Below are 20689 nucleotides of genomic sequence, written 5' to 3'. Positions count from 1 at the left end.
GCATTATTACAAGCGCCAATAATCTACCATGTATATCTCTGCCAAACGTAATGTAGCATATTATGCTACCCCTGGCCGATGTCCACTCTGGCCGCGTAGTGTATCTTCTTTGTTTAGTCCTACAGGGACTTGCTGTAGTTTGCTGATACTTAACCTCCCCCAAAGCCACGAATGAAGTAGAATCTTTCCACAGACATCTCAAATCTAATGTCCATTCGCCCCGTCCATCAGTTCACATAATTATTTTTATTCTAAAACACATCCATTCGGGAAATTATTTTAAATTAAACGGAACTTCCAAAAGAGCAAAATTCAGCCAACTTGGAAAAAAAAGATATATCACAATATGTGTACGTGCGTCGGATTTTACCCATTCTTGCCTGAGGGAGTATTATGCTCTCAACTCATTTTCGCAAAAAATATGACAACCCCATTTTTCAAATTCTTGATTAAAATGCGTACTAGTTCTAAAGCGATAGGATATCTTGTTAGGTGTTTTATTTAGTTCCTTGTCTCGTGGAACATAAAGATAAAATTAAAGAACAAAACAGTCGTTCCCTAGTAATTTAATTTAATTCTGTGTTATTTTATAAAATAAAAACCAACCATTAGTAAAAGCGGTTATAATTATTCCACATGGAATCAATCGTGTTTGGTTCGTACATACTGACAGAACGTGAGCCAAATTCAATAGTTAAGGAAAAACTCTGTACAAGGCGGCGTGAAGAAAACAGTTTTTTCAGTATACACCAAATCCAATAGTTAAGGAAAAACTCTATTCAAGACAACGTGAAGGAAACTGGCTATTTAGCAGAATACGTTTGAGTCTAAAGAAAGCAGCAAAACAGTACAACGTGGTCAGTTGTGACGAGAATCCAAGCCCCCGCATATTGGGTAAGGCATCATGTCACAAACACGTTCACGTCTGAGTACTTCCGACGAAGTATAAACACTTCTACAGTGTGATCGAGAAGTCTTTCCGCAGTGCCTGTGTAGCCGAGAGAATCCACTAGGCAGAGAATTCAAGTGTATTTAGTACAGAATTCAAGTGGCAGCACTGGCCGCTAAGCATATATGATGAACTGGGAGTGAAAGGTTGTCAAAGCGCAATGAATGGGGGAGTGCCAACTTTTTACAGGTTGTATTCTAGGGTTACTAGAACTAACAGAGCTGCGGAGGGACTTTTCGATCGCAATGTATTATTAAACACCTTGAAAACGGCGCAAATATTAAGGATACTGCTTATTAACACGTATTATTTAGTTACTAATTTACTTATTTATTTATTATTGTATTTTATAGATATATTCCAGGAAACAAAATTAGTTTGTATGAACGGTGTATCAGATTCACTTGGTTGTAATGAATTAACAACACTTAAATGTCCATTCCAATACGATCGATTTTTTTTCTTGAGTTTCATGCTCTACCTAAACATGATGCTTGCCGATTGTAGGGGGACTTGCTTCATGTGTTTTATATATATGAGTACGTAAACATAGACTTTCTCCTATATCGACGGAGCAGTGTAGCAGGAATATTGAAAATTACTTCCGTGAAAATATTAAAAGATTCTTTGTAAGCATCACAGTATTCTCTCTAGAAACTTCGTACGAGAAGATATTTTGAAAACTACAAAAATACTACTGATACGACCTAAGTAGTTCGGAAACACTGGAAAAAGCATCATCTCAACAAGCCGTTTAAAACTTCAGATCATTTCGATAGAGATCAATATTGACGTTCGTTGGAAATCGATGCCGAATCTATTTAATTTGTAGCAAGAAAAACTGCTGCGTAAGGCATAATGTAGTGCGATTTCTAACTACATGAGTGATTAAAAGAGAGAAGCCAGTTGTCTAACGCAAATCTGCATTCTCTTCCAAAGAGGCGTTTAAACGTTACTGTATGATGAGTGAAATGTGAGCCAGCCGTTTCCTACCCTCTTCTTGCTCTGCGATCGAACCCGCCCTACCCACTCATCCGGGTCACTCACTCGCCTACCCTTAAAACTCACCCACTCAAAATCACATCCAGCCCTCCACCACGCTCGTAACTGCTGCAGCGAGAATGAATCCTGCAAAGTGGATTTCACGGGAGAAATTGACACGATCTCATCTTTATAATGCTATGTAAGACGTGCAGTCGTATAAATATTAAACCTTTTCGAATCACAGGCGAATGCATACGCATTTGTTCCGTTCTGGACTAAAATTATTACAAAAGAATACTGTGCATTCATGTAATTTGCACCCTCTTCGATCTGGAAACTATAGTGGACTCTCCTAAGTTCGACTGAACAGAATTGAAAGTTCAGTCCAATAAGGGTAGTGGTTGTGGCAGGTGAAATGAATACAAATTCTTATTGGTTATCCATCAACGAATACAGTACTGTACTTGCATTTCTACCCGCTCCGAGACTTGTGTATGCGCTTCTAGTACCACAGTAGGTTTCGACAGTTCCGTCTCACAAACGGCAAAATTCTCAAATAGAAAAAGAAGAGTTCATTAATTTAAAATCAGTGATTAAATATGGATGTCCTAATCAATAAAATATTCTGTTTTCCTTTAACAAAAGTATCACTACAAGACACAGAACCAATTCCCATTCAAATGGCAACCTCATTTCTTAGTGCTCTTATAGGGGCGTGTCTAATTCTCCTACGTAAGCAGTCGAACTATAGAATGTCGAACTTGTTTTCTGTCGAACTTATGATCTTCCACTGTACTAGCATACACTATTGACTGTCATCATAGGGAACGGATTTCTAGGTGTTTAAAAAGAGAGATTTAGGACTTTATAAAATCCGATTCAGGAGTTTTAGGAGTGTATATAATATTAACACTTGAATACTCCTCGGAATAAGGGTATAAGGTGAATGATTTCCTTATGTACTTAGATCCTTATCACGGGGGGTTTTCAATTAAGAGTTTTAATTTTTATAAATATTCCATTTTAGGTGGAATTTACCTATGTGCATAGAACTGGTGCTGACAATAACCGCTACTGAATTGAAGACTCAAATTCTATCAGTAAAAGAGACTGATTGCTGATTGGTCAGTTTCACTTCCCATAACGGGAAGTGTATTGACGCGGAAATTAATCTGTAAGCTCTCGCCTAACCTGAACAACCTATCACACCTTTCATACTAGAATGGACTTTTCCAAACGAACTTCGGTTCCAGGAAATTATATTCCGTTTCTGAAATCTGTGGAATACAGGAACAGAAACAAGTCCTTTGCGCAAGTTGCGAATGGTGGGAGCCAGTCTAATGACTGCTCTCGAGGAAAGCATTCATTGAAGAAGAGCGTCTAAAATGCCACCGCTAACTATCACTTTCTGTCACTTGCATCTTACCCCTTAGGGGCCGTGAGCCGATGCAGACCGCAATACACTCCCGGATTGATAGGCTCCGCCCATTTGCTTATCATAGGCTCCACTCAAATGCGTCGATTTACTTCACAGATTCCAGAAACGGAGTGTAGGTAAAATGTTCTTCCCTCCACTTCTAAGACCAATATGGAAAGAACTTGCTAGACCAATGTTTGTAAAAGACTTATTTTTTTACATTTTAAATAGCATTTTTGTAGTTTTTTTTTGGACATTTTTACATGATTAGTACCGGTATTTTTATTCTAAATAAACGCAAAATACTAAAAAGGCGCTTTTAGGCACAAAACAATTTTTAACCATTTATAGAACTGTATGGTTCATTTAAGCGTTTTTAGATCCTATAGAATGTTGATAGGGGGATTCTGTGTACAGTAGTGGGGGGGAAACAAAGAAAACCGGACCGACCCTTGTAGCTGATTTCGGAGTCATAGATTCAAATTTTGCTAGTCACAAAACATATCCATCTTGTATAATGAATTGTAACAATGAAATTTATTGCATTTGTTCGATTCTTGTCTTCTTTTGTTTCCTCCAGTGCCTCAAACTTACAGACGAAGAAACTTTTGAGAGTTTTATTTTCATCTAGCATCAATATTACATTTCTACCTCCATTCGGCAAAGATAACTGCGTATTTTTTACATTAAATAGCAGTACATACTTCTGGTTTCACTATCCATATTGAAATTACCACAGTTTGACACAATACACAGCACAGGATTCTTTTGTATCGGCTACAAGGGTCGGTCTGGTTTTTTTGGCACTACTGTACATGAAACGTAGAGATAATCTGAAAAACATAGTCTAGGACGTAGCAAAGAAGATAGATACGGAACAAGACACCCGTTCCCAAGTCATCAATAACAAGAATGTAAGTCTCAATATTTTATTTTTTAGACTTAGTTTAAACCCTCTCTGTGCAATACCATACTGAACCTTAGTTAAGATGGAGACACGTTTCACAATTCTTCTGCGGACACATTAACGTGATCTCCATATAGTCAATCTTGAGTGCACCGTCATCGGCTTTCCAAGCTGGTAACTTGGGTTCGAATCTCGGTGGGTCCAAGTGGAATTTGTTGTGGACAGAGACTATGCTTGTGACAGATTGTTGTCTGGTACTCCCGTTTTCTCTACCAACATTCACCATTGCTTGAATAATCATCAACACCATCTATGTGACGATTATGAACTATGTATAGTCGTTGCTGCCATTTAATTCCCTACCGGCAAGCTAAGTGTTGTCTTTTTGTACGTACCAATACTTGCAATGCCAAGAAATGTTGTCACGTTTTCCTTGTAAAGATTACGGTATCCCTAGTTATAATTATTTTTATACCGATATCCACCTAACATGCAGTATCGAACATATACTAAGGTGAACAATTTTCCCCTTGAATTTCTTCTTTATTATCACAAAAATGAATAAATTTTGTGCGTTCTCAATGTTAAGTATTCATTTTACTTCTCAGTGGTTAAAGCTAGAGCAATGGAACTTGGTATACTTATTCATTAATATCTTGTTTTGAAATGGAACATTTTATTGGCTGCAGTCAGCATAGTATTATTGCTAGAGAATTATACGTAAAGCAGTATTATTTCTTTTTTGATGTTTGAACATTGAAGAAATTATATTATAGAGTATATATATATATATATATATATATATATATATATATATATATATATATATACATTACAAATGAACAAATTAGAGTAGAGCAGTAATGCTCCATTGCACAACATGCAGTGTTACCTTTAAGAAAACAATTAGATTAATTTTTTTTCTTAAACAGGACTTTTCACTAAAAAATAAAAAAAGGAAAGAAAACAAAATCAATTTAATGTTTTCTTTAAAGTCTATGAGAAAAGATTGAAATTTACAATGAGTGATTATGATACTGATATGCTTATTTAGTAAAAATTTCACTATCTAGCTACACAAATTGTGGATTTTAGAAATTTCAGCAGTGCATCGCCATACCAACAACTGTATATACATTTAAGAATGAAGTGTCTCACAATATGAGATAAAATTCGTATCCAAATAGTTTTATGTATCACAAATCTCCATTATCCATAGAAACATACTGTACAAATTGCATCGCGGTGTTTGGTCGAAAACAAGGCCGTGAGGAAATGAGTAGGCCTAGTTACGATCTGATAGCTTCAAAGGAATATAAAATCACGTGGCTTACCTGAGGTGGTCACTGCGCATGAACTTCTTGCTGCAGACGGGGCAGGTGAAGTTCTTCTCGCCGGTGTGGGTTCGAGTGTGGCGGGCCAGTTCATCGGATCGCGCGAAGCGCTTCCCGCAACCCGCCCAGCTGCACGGGAATGGCCGCTCCCCTGCCACAATAAAACATCGGCGCTCAATACACACTGCAGATTATAATAGGGTGGCTACACAGGGCTCTGCAGGGATCAGGCATGCCTAAACAAATGCTATCTTATATTTACCTCATCTTATTAGAACAGTGCCAGACAACTTTATTATAGTAAGGATCCACAAGACAATGTAATTGAACTTATTTAATATATTTTGCATTTCCATAATACTTTATTTTTGTTTCATTTTCATCTTCAGTAATAATTTTCATACTTGCTATTGCATTTCCTGTTACATGCAAAGCTTCGCATAATTTTAATTAGTGATTTCAATGGGTTAGTGAGAAGATAACATAAGCATGTATGTATGTGTGTGTCTGTGTGTGTGTATATATATATATATATATATATATATATATATATATATATATATACACACACACACACACATATATAGTATGAACACAGTGTTTAAAGTGAGCTGGTATGAACCGGGTAGGCATCCGAAACCTGGCAAAGGAACCGGTATGACGTACCGTTAATAAGATTGACAAACTGTGAATTTAATATACTCACTTACAAATGGCTTTTAAGGAACACGGAGGTTCATTGCCGCCCACACATACGTCCGCCATCGGTCCCTATCCTGAGCAATATTAATCCAATCCCTAGCATCATATCCCACCTCCCTCAAATAGCTACATTTAAATAATAAAGAGAGAATTGCGCACAAATGTGCATAGATGTCACTGTAGCACAAATTACTTAATCTGACACATTGGTCTTGTCGTTCACTCACTACAGAATTGTGTTAGTGATTCTTTCCTTTGTTTGCACGTAAGCACATGGTATCTGTCACTGAAACACTCACAAAGATCACATGTACACATGGGGTTTGGATCATGGTAGCTTTTGGTTTTGCATAGCTTGAAGTGGAAGCCATGTATTGCCAGGCCTGTGGTCACATGCCTGAGGTCGTAGGATGCCCTCTTCCAGTCGTGTGATGTCATCGCATGTGTGGTGTAGAAATCGTCCCAGATCTGGTTCTTCTTGCTTCTTAGCTCCGATCGTAGTGTCACATATTGTTCTGTTGCCGGTAGTAGCAGCTGGTGGCGCAGGTCCTCTATATAAAAGGTCTCTCTGGTTAGCTCATAAGCTAGACGCGATGGGGAAAATTTGAGATGCAGACTATCCTTTTCAGGTATGTTGCCGTGACTACATTTTAATATAATCTTCCGTCTACGTCTCGACCTCTCCCCAAAGGTCTTTTTCCCCTCAGGTCTTCCAACTAACACTCTATACGCATTTCTGGATTCATCCATACGTTCTAATGCCCTGCCCATCTCTAATGCCTGGATTTAATGTTCCTAATTAAGTCAGATGAAGAATACAATGCGTGCAGTTCTGTGTTGTGCAACTTTCTCCATTCTCCTGTAACTTCATTCCTCTTAGCCCCAAATATTTTCCTAAGCACCTTAATTTCGAACATGGTAGCGATTAGGAGTAGATATTTTAAGTAGGCCTCTACGGTATGCATTTCAAAGCGGTATTCTGTTTTCAAAATTCGTACTAATCATTTCACGTGATGAAATAAAATACATTTTAGGTTAGGTCTCGTGAATCGTAAACTGTTTAGTGAAAGTAATGAATTTCATGTTGTCAGACAAAATACATTTTTATATTAGATCATACTAATGTACTAATTACCAACATAATGTGCGAGAGGTTCAGGAGGAAAATATACTCTTTCACAAAATTATTGAGCCATTTACAAAACAACTCTCAACATAAAATTGAGATGTGGTAAATAAGCAAGACATTGTTATTGTTAATTCTATAATAATAATAATAATAATAATAATAATAATAATAATAATAATAGACACCTCTGTGGTATAGGGGTCAGCATGCTGGTCTCTTACGCCCGGGTTCGATTCCCTGTGGGGTTGAATTTTCTGGTTGAGATTTTTCAGGGTTTTCCCTCAACCGTAAGGCAATGCCAGGAAATTCGGGTCACGACATCACTGAATATCACCGGCCTCATTCATCACCGAAATCATGTTCATAACAAATCAGTAATACATATACAGTCGTCATCTAATTCACAACAATAGAACCAATCTCAACAAAAATACACAGGCCTTCGGATTTCATCTAAAAGATTAACTCGCGATATAACCAAAGATGTTAAAGCGAGTATAAATAACAGCGAGAGAGAAGAAATATTATTACTATTAAATAACAATAATATTATTATTATTATTATTAAATAATAATATTATTATAAACTATTATTATTATTTCAGTACATGGGATTGTGATTTTAATAATAATAATAATAATAATAATAATAATAATAATAATAATAATAATTTATTTAACCTGGCAGAGTTAAGGCCATACGTCCTTCTCTAACACTCAACCAGGAGATACGAGTTAGTTGGCAACACTGAAGAGACGGCCGAATTAGCCTTTTAGGAACTACGCTTACGTTATCCTCACTAGATATATGTATATCAAGTCATATGTGCCTCGAGCAGTTGATCTGGTGTCGTCAAATGGGCTAATAAACAATAATGGTGTTGTGTAGCTGGAACAGAACCGATGCCTAGGCTATACCTTAGTAATAATTCATCGGTCGTCTATTTTTAAAGTATCGCAGACTGTCACATGCCTGCAATGTGAAAGCGGGGCTCACAACTCACGTGGACGGGCCACGGGCACTGCATATGCAACCCGAGCAGCGAGACAATTTCAAATACAAGCACCGTTGATCGAATCTGAGGTACCGGAATGACTAAGTCGTTTATTTAATTGGAAGAAAGACGGTCCTGGTTTATGACATTGAAGCAGCTGAAATGTTTGCTATAGAGACAGATTCATTTATTAGCGCTACCTTAATCATCATTACGATTTTATTGCGACTGTCTTCATTCCATCTCGGCTCTATCAATTTCCTTGGCGCACTGTCTATGCTATCAGTGTGTGTGTGTGTGTGTGTGTGTGTGTGTGTGCAGTCGGCTTCACAAGTGACGCAGCTAAATACAAAGAGAGTAAATGACAGTAGTTGATATAACTCGTTAAATAACCGACTAAAAACTTTCTCAAATTGATTTTCAACATTTTGCGCAAAATCCACATTTCCGTGGCTTGTAAACCAATTTTTCTTGTTTTGCAATTTGCCTACTGTTGCTACCATATAATACGAAAAATAGATTATCTTGCTATCGGCATTAATACACGAATTCATAATCTTAATAAAAATTAAACGAAAATAAATTATATCACAACCAAATAAATAACTGTAATTATCCCAACAAAATACAGTGCGATCGAGAAGTCCCTCCGCAGTGCTTGTGTAGCCGAGAATCCACCAGGCAGAGAAATAAAGTATATTTGGTAAAGAATTGAAGTGGCAGCACTGATGGACTGGGGGTGTGAGGTTGTCAAACAAGAATGAACTGAGGAGGGCCAACTTTCTACAGGGTTATATTCTAGGATTACAAGAACTAATAGAGTTGCGGAGAGACTTTTCGATCGCACTGTATATATGATATATGATACTGTACTGGACACGTTCACCAGCATAACTTTGTTCTATCAATTCCATACCATCAAACATCTCTCTACTCTGCTTCCTTCACAATACACAAAGCCCGTTCCTGGAATTCCTTGCCGCAGGAAATCAGGAGCAGTCGGAGTCTAAAATCTTTTAAGTACACTCTACTTAGAAATTTTTTATTGAACAGAACTAGACACTTGCGGAAGTTTCTAAGTAGTCTTAAATGACCAAATTGTTATTTTTCTCCTCTCTCTTCTTTTTTCCCCTTTTTTATTATCTTGATATATTACTTAATCATTTGTATCTGTATTCCATAGCCTATAGGCTAGTACGATTTTGCTATTCAACTTTTTATGTCTTGTAACCCACATGTATTTTCCTATTAGTATATTAACTGTATATTATTATATGTAATTTGATTATACGTGATTTTCTACTTTATTTCATATTCTCATTATATTATGTAACTCATCTCGACTATATGTAATTTTTACTATATTTTATGTAATTTCTAAGGTATTTTCTTTTGTGTTGTTTTGTAATCTGTCACATAATTTTGTATTTCATGTATATTATTGAAACCTGGTTGAGTGGAAGAGAAGGCCGTATGGCCTTAACTCTGCCAGGCAAAATAAAACTACTACTACATGTAGAAAATAATAAAAAAAACACATAACAGAAACAAATAATACTCGATATACAAATTTTTACAAACATATTTGGATGTTTATGTAACGGCAGGTCAGTAACTTTCTGAATTAATGAATGCCTGGATAGATAAAGCAATTCTTTAATTTTTGACTCTAAGATATTATTATTATTATTATTATTATTATTATTATTATTATTATTATTATTATTGTTATTATTATAATCGATAGAGAAAGAAACCTTTTATGGTATCTTGTTTCAAATTTATTTAATTTTTACCCAAAATTTTTAAGTTTTTTTTATTAGATATTGAAGTTGAGCTTTATTTTCTACTACTGAAACTATAAACTTCTACTGAGAGGGGCAGAAACATGTGTAACCAATGAAGGTGAAATTCTTTGAACACTTATTGTGGGGAGAGCGTCACATTTAGCAAGAACTAGCATGCTGGAATCAGTTTATACAGAATTCATAAATTTTCTCTTCAAGATTTGCTATCTAGCAGAAACTAGCATAGGTATTAGAATCCGTTTATGTTGAAAAATTGTTATTTAGTCCCTGAAGCAATTAAATAACAGTGGACAATAAGAGAAAATCGTAGGATTTTAGGATCCATGATTATATATTTTTTCTTACATATTGTTCACTGAATATGTACCCAATGTATTGCAGCCTATTTCAGAATTATTCTGTATTTAGCAACTAAGAATGATAAACTTCGTTTAACGTGGAATTTCCGTGTCTTGTAAACGAATTTTTCTTCTTTTCAACTTGCCAACTTACGCTTCTATCCTAATACAATCCACAGTTATAATTCTTTATAAATATATTTTTTATTTGGATGATTATGTATTTGCAGGTAAATTTTATAGTTTTGGTTCTAGTGCCTTAATCATTATTACTCATATAACTCATACTGCGAGCGAATCGACTCTAACTTTTTTCCGCTTCCAAATCACCTTAATTTAGTTTTTAAATATTAGTAAATCAGGAAGTATCAACAATCTATCAAGAATGCCAGACACTAGATTGCTCAAAATTGCCTTCAATTACAAACCCTGAGTCAACGACTCATGGGAAGGCCTAGACAACGTTGAGTCCAACAAGATCATATAGAATTTCATAGGAACAGGCCATAAACAGCCTAAATCCAGAAAGTATAGAAAAAGAAGAAATATTAGCTTAAAGCTTTTCAAAACTTTAGTATCTTCTGTCGTCTTTCAGTTAACAGCAACATTTATAATGCTGTTTTCTTCTTGGAATCGCCTACTACAATCATGTCTACGAACCGCCTTACTGGGAACTACAGTGTACCCCTTCTTAACGTTCAGTTGCAGTCACTACATTTCAGTTTCCAACACAGTTCCCCGTACGCCTGATGCATATATTTACGTACAACGCACTCCTGTTCAAGGTATTGCCGCCCAGTCGCGGCGCACTTGGCCTACCACTGCTGCATTGACGAGTTGAAAGCAGGTGTTCAAGATGACGGAACGAACATGGTTGCTTTTAACCAGCATATTCCCTAACAATCCATAACATGCCTTCGCTGCAGACTTCAGAACTACTCTTTTTCTTCTTCTTATCCTTCTCCCCTTTCAATTTAAGGGCTTGGTGCATGGTCTGTTCCTAGTGCTACCCACGTTTTGCCAGGGCGGTTGGAATTACATTTCCTAACTGGCTTATACTGTAGAGTTTGATTAGGGATATTCTATCCAATACTTTGAAGGTGTTAGTGCCACTTGTTTGTAAAAGTAACCTTGTTATTTTATTTCTTCAACACCAATTTATTACGGTTAGTGTCACTTGTTTATAAGACGTAACCTTGTTATTCTATATCAACACCAATTTATTACGGTTTGTGCCACTTGTTTATAAGACGTAACCTTGTTATTCTATATCAACACCAATTTATTACGGTTAGTGTCACTTGTTTATAAGATGTAACCTTGTTATTCTATATCAACACCAATTTATTGCGGTTAGTGTCACTTATTTATAAGATGTAACCTTGTTATTCTATATCAACACCAATTTATTACGGTTAGTGTCACTTGTTTATAAGATGTAACCTTGTTATTCTATATCAACACCAATTTATTGCGGTTAGTGTCACTTATTTATAAGATGTAACCTTGTTATTCTATATCAACACCAATTTATTACGGTTAGTGTCACTTGTTTATAAGATGTAACCTTGTTATTTTATATCAACACCAATTTATTACGGTTAGTGGCACTTGTTTATAAGATGTGACCTTGTTATTTTATATCAACACCAATTTATTACGGTTAGTGGCACTTGTTTATAAGATGTGACCTTGTTATTTTATATCAACACCAATTTATTACGGTTAGTGTCACTTGTTTATAAGATGTAACCTTGTTATTTTATATCAACACCAATTTATTACGGTTAGTGGCACTTGTTTATAAGATGTGACCTTGTTATTCTATATTAACACCAATTTATTACGGTTAGTGCCACTGGTTTATAGTTTTTGTAATTGTGACTTCGTCACATTACATGATATCTTTCCTTCATTTGGGTCTTCTTCAAACAAGGAATATGCTCATCACAAAGACCGCACAATGTCTTCACACTCGTCACATAACCACGACTGTTTGTAACGATTACAGTGAGTAGGAAACCCTTCTCGTTCGCCTCTTTTTGTTCCTCTGATGGCGACGGTAGGACGAATCTTCGATACATCCTGAATTCCTATATTAAGTACCAGGAATCAGAAGTTAGACTACGATACACTTCATCTAAATAATAACATTTTGTTTAGAAAATTAAATCCAAGAATACATAAACAGAGCGGATGATTTCAGTGATTTGACAGAACAGAAGTTCAGACAAAGGTAGGCCTACAGGCTATTTTCTGCCAAGCCTCACTTTTCGGTTTCAACGTAGATCAGTTTGTTTGTTTATTCTCAATAATTGGTTTATACTGCGAAATTGTTTCCAACAGTAGGCTTCTCTCGAACGAAGAGAAATTAGTCCCACGACTTCTTTTTGTTCCAGTGTTTTCCATTTCATAATACCAATACCCTGCTCCATGTTACTGTGATACAGACGACGGAAAGAAGCTTAAATTAAACCTGAGAGAATAGAAACATTTCTATCCTCTCTGAATCAGACAACGGAAACAAACGAAAATCGCAATTGTCATAGTTCAGAAAACAGAATTGTGCTTATACTGGGTTATAGCACAGTCCAGTATATACAGTCACGAAGCTTGAGTTGTGAGGGTGCTAGGAATAATAGACTGTGCCGGTACTATTTCGCATTGTCTGTAATGAGGCGATATTAGCGATCCTAGTGGTTAGTAACTATCTATGGATGCATCTTTACTACTTCGTGACTGTATATACTAGACTGTGGTTATAGGTTATGGTTAAACTCTAGAATCTCTGGTCCTATCAAAGAGTTAACAAACAGAATGTTAAAAAATGAAATGTAAAGTTGAAGAAACGCAATATTTTTAACAGCAATTTACACTTTTAACTTACAGTTAATTAACGCTATGTTAGGTGCATTTTAACAAAGGTTGAAGAAACCGGGCCTTTGTATGCCCACAAAAAATAATACAAATTACTGTAATATAAACCGCACTCTTTTATAACACTAACGAATCTTATTTTTTCAGTAGCAAAGTTGGCAACGCTGAGATTCTGGGTAATGAATGTCTGTAGGTGTTTCAGTAACAAACCCAGAAAGACAGTGAAAGAACTTCCTTTCCAAGAAAAAAAGTTTGTCTAAGCATGTCAGAAATTAAACTGTACCGGTAGCTGAAATATTGAAAGTGGTTAAAACTGGGTACCATCAGATAACACCTTTTCATTATACCTAATGCGTAACAATTCAAATAAGTATTATTTTGAACAAGAATTTGTCAAATTATCTACTATCACGTTCTTATACGAGAAAGTGCGCAATTTACAGGATGGCACACGAAATGTCATACCATTTAATTATTACATTAAACTTTTAATATTGTAGTTTCGATGTTTCTACCTGCGCTAGTGGATGCCAAAATTCATGGAAAATCCGGTAGGTAGCATCACAATTCGGATATAACTATAGCTACGAGCACAAACATCAATTTTTGAAATGGCGGACAACGGGCGATTGACTGTTGAACACAAGATGAAAGTTGTTCTGTGCTGTGAATAAACAAAACGTTCGATTCTGGGCGAGGGAACCTCCTTGCATACTGCACGAAAAAGAAATGTTTGGAGCAAAAGTTTCTGTATGGGCCGCAATTTCGAGCCACGGAATCATTGGTCCAATTTTCTTCGATGAAACTGTCAACCAAGTTCGATACAAAACCATGTTGGAAAGCAGTTTTATTCCCCATCTCATGGCAAAAGGTCTCACTATGGAAACTCAGTGGTTCATGCAGGATGGAGCCCGTCCACACACTGCAAACACCGTTCTGGATTACCTGCACGAGATGTTTGACCTTCTTGTGATGCCACATCGGTTTCCTGAACGACATGGGTGCGGCAAAATGTGGCCGCCTCATAGCCCGGACATTAATCCGTGCGATTTCTTTTTATGGGGATTCCAAAAAAGAGAAAGTCTACCAAAGGAGGCCAGAAAATGTGGTGCAGCTCAGAGCCCTTCTAGTGGAGTTGTGCCGTGCGCTATCTGAAGACTTGTGTCGAAAAGTGGTGACGAATGTAAGGGTTCGTTTGCAAGAGGTTGTGAGGCAAAACGGCGGTCATATGGAACATGTTCTGCATTAGAGATAAAGCTCCAAATCCTAATTATTAATTCTGTACAATTTTGTGAAGCTTTAATACAAATAAATACGTGTTATGTGTAAAATAAATGGTATGACATTTCGTGTGCCACCCTGTATATTGCAGTGCGTTGTTAGCAGCGTGACTCTCCTAAACAGTCCGTTGGCATGGTAAATCTCCATTCCCCTCGTCCGCGATACATTCCTGGAAAGTGAAGACCCACCCCAACCAACAGACACATGAACCCGAGTGAACTCCAAACAGTGCAACACGTTCCTACAACTGTTTTCGACTTCGTCTTGTCAATACTGCATACAATATTCATTTCCAAATCTCTCATTGCCAAATAATAATGAGAAATAGTTTTAATGCTCTTCATTTAAACGCAAGATGAATAGCCTTAGGATTCGATTCTGGTATCTCAGAACTCTGTAATTCTGACTGCAATGTATCTAACTTCCTGAGAGCAGCCTGTCAGCTTAAGAATGAGTTGCATTCCTACCACGACTTCTCATTTAAATCGGTATCTCCTTATTTCAGAAAAGTCTTTTTAATTATTATTATTATAAAATAACAACCGGCATAAATATAGGCATGACATTATTGAAGTCCAGGCTTTTTGCTGACGATCAGATCTTGATGGCAGATCGGAGGATGACTTACAGGTGGCAGCTTATCAACTACAATTAATAATGGAAAAATATAATCTTAAAATTTCTAATCATAAAACAAAAACAATGGCTTTTGAAGGAGTTGATCACAGAAGATGTAAAATAGTTTTAAATCATGAAATCATAGAACAGGTATCCTCATTTAACTATTTAGGCTGCAATACATCATACTTAAAAGAATAAGACGTCAAAAATAAAATGAGTAAATTTCAACTGATGTGTGAAACAATACGAAGGACCTTAAAAAATAAAACACAACGTTCAACACAACTAAAATTTTATACAACGTTAGCTGTCCCACTATTAACCTATGGTTCAGAAAATTGGTCTATAAACCGAGCAACTAAAAAGAAAATTGAAACCAGAAGTGTTGCTGGTCTCACTCTTTTAGATCATCAAAAGAACAAAAATATACAACAATTAAATATTTTTAATTTGACTGAGATAATACAACGACAAAAACATAATTGGTACCAACATATAAGAAGAATGAATGACGACCTAAAGTAATACTGAACTATGAACCAAGAGGACACAGAAATGTTGGTAGACCAAGAACAAGATAGATAGACGACATAAACTTTGAAGACGGATCAGGCCAATAGGCCTAATCCCTATGGTTGATGATGATTATTATTAATATTATTATTATTATTACTATTATTATTATTATTATTATTATTATTAATCCAATTCAAGCACTAGACCTACTGGTCTATTGCGATCTCAATGGTATCATGCCATCTTTTTAATGGTCTTCAACAAATCGTTGTCCAGAAGGGCGGTAATGTAGCACTGCCTTTGGCCATCTTTCTGTTGGCATTCTCTCGGCATGCTGTTTCCAATTAATTCTATAGATTTGAAGAAAATTTAGTATACGTTGGATGTTCAATTTTTCCAAAATTTCTGTATTTTGTTTTCTATCCCAAAATGTGTATCGCGCCGTTTTTCTCATGAATTTCATTTCGTTGGTAGTTATACGTTGAACATCTTTTTTTTTTTTTGTCGAAGTCCAGGCTTCTGATCCATAGACTAAAGTAGGTCGTGCTAAAATGTTGTAGCATACATTTTTAATCTTGTATGTTTCTATACTAAATTAGTTTGAAAACTGAATTGATAATGCCGATAACTTTGACAAAATTAGTTATTTTAGAATCGATATCTTTTTCTTTTTCATATGAAAGACGGTACCCTAAATAGTTAAATGTGTTCACTTGTTCTAGAATTCTGTTTTCAATACAGATTTCACTTCTTATTGGATATTTACCTTTACGAGTAAACGCCAAAACTTTTTACTTTTCTACAGAAATGGTCATATTATAGTCTTTTGCAACTGTGTTTAATGAATATATTGACTTTTGGAGATCATCTTCTGAAGTGGCCAATAGAACCTGGTCATCTGCGAAGAGGATTGTATCTATTTTGGTCCGTCTGTTTACAGGAACATAGCCTCTGTTGTTGTTATTATTATTATTATTATTATTATTATTATTATTATTATTATTATTATTGCTTAATCCATCTAACACTCGATTCTCCTGTATTTCACTTTATCTACGTGTACAGGTTACAGTTCTCGAAGCTAATGATTTTATATCCTATGGTATCAACAAATTTGACAGATCTTCCTATAGGTATCCTACAAACAAAACTCAGCTCGGACTCCTCGCGGCGCGCATTCTATACCCCTCTTACTCCGCTGCAGTAGGCTTGAGAGCATGCTGGAAACGAGAGTTTACGTCAACTTCGCGAGACAGTCACGCCCGCTGGTTTCTGGGCACCGAGATTTCCTTGTTGGATGACTATAACAGCATTTTACAAGCTGGAATTTACTGAAATTGTTCGATGCTATTATGCTACTAATGAAAATGTGTTCTCTATTATTTAAATTACGGACCGCAGTCCCTGCACTGAAAGCATTTAAATAATACATAGAATCCTCACTTAAAAATATGTATGGAGACCAGAGAGAAAGGAAGAAAAAAAAAAAAAAAAAAAAAAAGGAACCCAAACGCAGAACTGAAAATGTGCCAGATCTCAGACTTATATGCTCTTCCGGAGAAAAACTTGGCGAGTGTTCACGCAATGCCAAAGTATAACCGATCTACCATGACGGTGATGTTACAAAGAGAATATAAAACATTTTATCTTACGATACTAAATGTGTCTCGTTCGAAACTAAAAGATAAATTGATCGAAATTATTATTTTTTTCGTCCGAATGAAAGTTAAAGCCATATAAGCAGAAATCATGTTACCAAACTTTACAGTAGGGCCTATATGATTTTCAAGGGCTTTCACCTAGAATCCTGCACCATCACAGTCTTACAGTCACGCAAACACAGGATATGTCCTATTTTTAAAGACGGAAAAGATAATGATAAGGGAAATGTGGAACGCATTGGTGGAGTGACGAGAAAACGAGGAACCCTTGGCTTCACCATCCGCCATCGCCGAGATTTGAACTCGGGTCAGCAGTAGTTGTAAGGCAGTGCTCTGCCATCTGAGATGCCAAGGCGGCTTTTGGTTGAGTGTATTATAATGGGTGAACAGCATTAAGAATAAAATTGTATTACGAGTAACAATTTCTTACAGCAGTATTGTAGAAAGATTTTTTGTTTTCCATAATGGAAATTGATAAAAATATCATTACGAGAAAATATATCGAATAATATGATTTGACTAACTAGATTGTGAATAAATTTAACCGCACAAGATGTATAAAAATTAGATAAAGTAACGTAACCCTACAACCTGCCCAATAAGTAGTTCGTTACAATCTATGTTAATGATTAAATTAGCATAAAATTACATTTTCTTTTTTTATTCCTTCAACAGCCTCATGTTATTACTTTCGCTATTTTGCTGATCTCAGAGTCGCAACGCTCTTTTGTCTTGATCGGTTTACGCACTTGTAATTGGCCGTACACACCCTAAAGAATCACGTAGTGTGACCAATTACGCTACATATTATATTCATACATGTAAACAAAGGAAGATGAGCTGTGTGACGCAGTTCTGCTTCTTGAATTTCGTTCACTGGTGAGTCAGTGTTATGGCAAGACGTAAGAGGCGAAACTGGGAGAAACTTAGAATGCCAACTCATGAGAAAGTCTAAGGTTACAGGTTTGAAGGCGTAATGAGTGGCATTATTCTATGTAGAAAATGCATTTATAAACAATTCAAATAGCCCCACTCGCCGACCTAATTTTAATTAGCTGACACGGTTTCTCTTCATGAAATCGAAAGTATGTTACAGTCGTCTAATGTGGAGAGTTTTTAGCTACTACATGTACAAAGGCACTGGCTTTAGTTTTCTGGTAGCGAATGCAATTCAAGTCTCTTCCAGAATGCCTGTATTGTGTTTGTCTTCTAGCAAGATCAACAGGCCAGGACTACCTTTACGTTTGTTCACAATTACCCACAACTGACGACACGGTGAAAAAAAAATTAAAATTAGCAATGATGATTATGATCAAGACAGCGATGAAATTTCTTACACAATCTATACTTAGCTTCGTATAGCCTAATGAGTTCACTCTTCTCTTTTATTAAGTTACGTCTCCAAATTACATAAATTTAGACAGAGGAAAAAAAGTCAAATAAAAGTCATGTTTACGGTTTGCAAGTACTGTACGCACAGACTATGGCATGAGGTGTGCATGCTCCCCAAGTAGGTAGCTACAACACGGTACCGTCCGCAGAGAGCATCACGCGAACACCGAAAACAACTGCCACTCTGCGTTCTCAGTCAGTCCTCGTCCGTACGTGAACAGAGAACATTGCGATATGTTAACATATTATTCATTTGTGTTCGGTGAAGTGACCATAATGCCGAAGACAGATGTTAAAAACATAGGGTGTATTCTTTAATACAAGAATATGGTGTCCACTTTTTAGTAGTGATACTGGTGAAACAATTAAATGTTGGTTATGTATGTGTGCATTAAAAAAATAAGAAAAACAATCGTTAGAACATCACTGTAATACACAGAAAAACATGAAAAATGCTACTCTATGTTAGAAGAAAACAAGGGTTCAAGTTCAAATTCCGCCTCAAATATGAAATATGACTTTTGCCAGGATTTGTGTCGAACGATGATAAGTTGCAATATTCCATTCAAAACGTTGGACAATCTTCACTTTAAAGGGTTTATAGAAAAGTACACAAAATATCAGGCACCTTCTGAATCATCGATTCGAAAACAGTTATCTGCACACGCCTCTAATATGCCTATTGTGCTTACGTAAACAACAATCCTCTGACGAGACAAACTACTCGCGTTCTAGTTACCTTCACATCCGAATTACTTTTTTCCCGCTGTCTATACAAAATATACACGCAGAAACTATGGTAATGTAGCGAACCATGAACAAAACCACTGAATTACTAACCGATGTCGTTATAATTATCAATTTAACATGAAGCAGACATGTTGCTGATTGTCGTGAAGATAGTGGCAATAATGTTAATGGAAATGGTAAAGGTAATAGTGCCAATGCTAATGGTAGTAGTGCTGTAGTAGTAATGGTAAAGGTAGTAGTGGCAATGGTAACAGTAGTGCTGTAGTGGTAATGGTAAAGGTAGTAGTGGCAATGGTAACAGTAGTGCTGTAGTAGTAATGGTAAAGGTAGTAGTGGCAATGGTAACAGTAGTGCTGTAGTGGTAATGGTAAAGGCAGTAGTGGCAGTAATGGTAACTTAGTAGTGTAATGTTAATGGTAGTAATGTTAGTAGTATTAATGTAATAACAATACGCAAATGTGCTGACGCCTGTGGTAATAGTAGTAGTGATAGTAATGGTAATGGTAACAGTGGTAGTGGTAATGATAACGGTGGTAATGAAAATGGTAACTGTGATAATACAATTTGTAACAGTGGTATTGGAAATGGTAACGGTGGTAATGGAAATGGAAACGGTGGTAATGAAAATGGTAACTGTAATAATAAAAATTGTAACAGTGATAGTGGAAATGGTAACGGTAGTAATGAAAATGATAACTGTGATAATAAAAACTGTAACAGTGATAGTGGAAATGGTAACGGTGGTAATGGAAACGGTAACGGCGGTAATGAAAATGGTAACTGTGGTGATAAAAATTGTAACAGTGATAGTGGAAATGGTAACGGTGGTAATGGAAATGGTAACGGTGGTAATGAAAATGGTAACTGTGATAATAAAAATTGTAACAGTGATAATGGAAATGGTAACGATGGTAATGGAAATGGTAACGGTGGTAATGAAAATGGTAACTGTGATAATAAAAATTCTAACAGTGATAGTGGAAATGATAACGGTGGTAGTGGAAATGATAACGGTGGTAATGAAAATG

General features: G+C 36.1%; 1 protein-coding gene across 1 annotated transcript in view; it reads right to left on the bottom strand.

The window, feature by feature from the left end:
* Nucleotides 1–20689, bottom strand: part of LOC138712025 (Krueppel-like factor 9) — a 576789-nt gene that overhangs the window by 58581 nt on the left and 497519 nt on the right. The window contains exon 2 of the mRNA XM_069843409.1: nucleotides 5592–5742. Within this exon, the coding sequence (XP_069699510.1) occupies nucleotides 5592–5742 (151 nt within the window). The remainder of the gene's footprint in view (nucleotides 1–5591; nucleotides 5743–20689) is intronic.

This window comes from Periplaneta americana, chromosome 13 (assembly GCF_040183065.1).
Source record: "Periplaneta americana isolate PAMFEO1 chromosome 13, P.americana_PAMFEO1_priV1, whole genome shotgun sequence".
NCBI lineage: Eukaryota > Metazoa > Arthropoda > Insecta > Blattodea > Blattidae > Periplaneta > Periplaneta americana.
The sequence above is the reverse complement of the archived record's forward strand: the minus strand, read 5'-3'. Positions and strand labels throughout refer to the sequence as shown.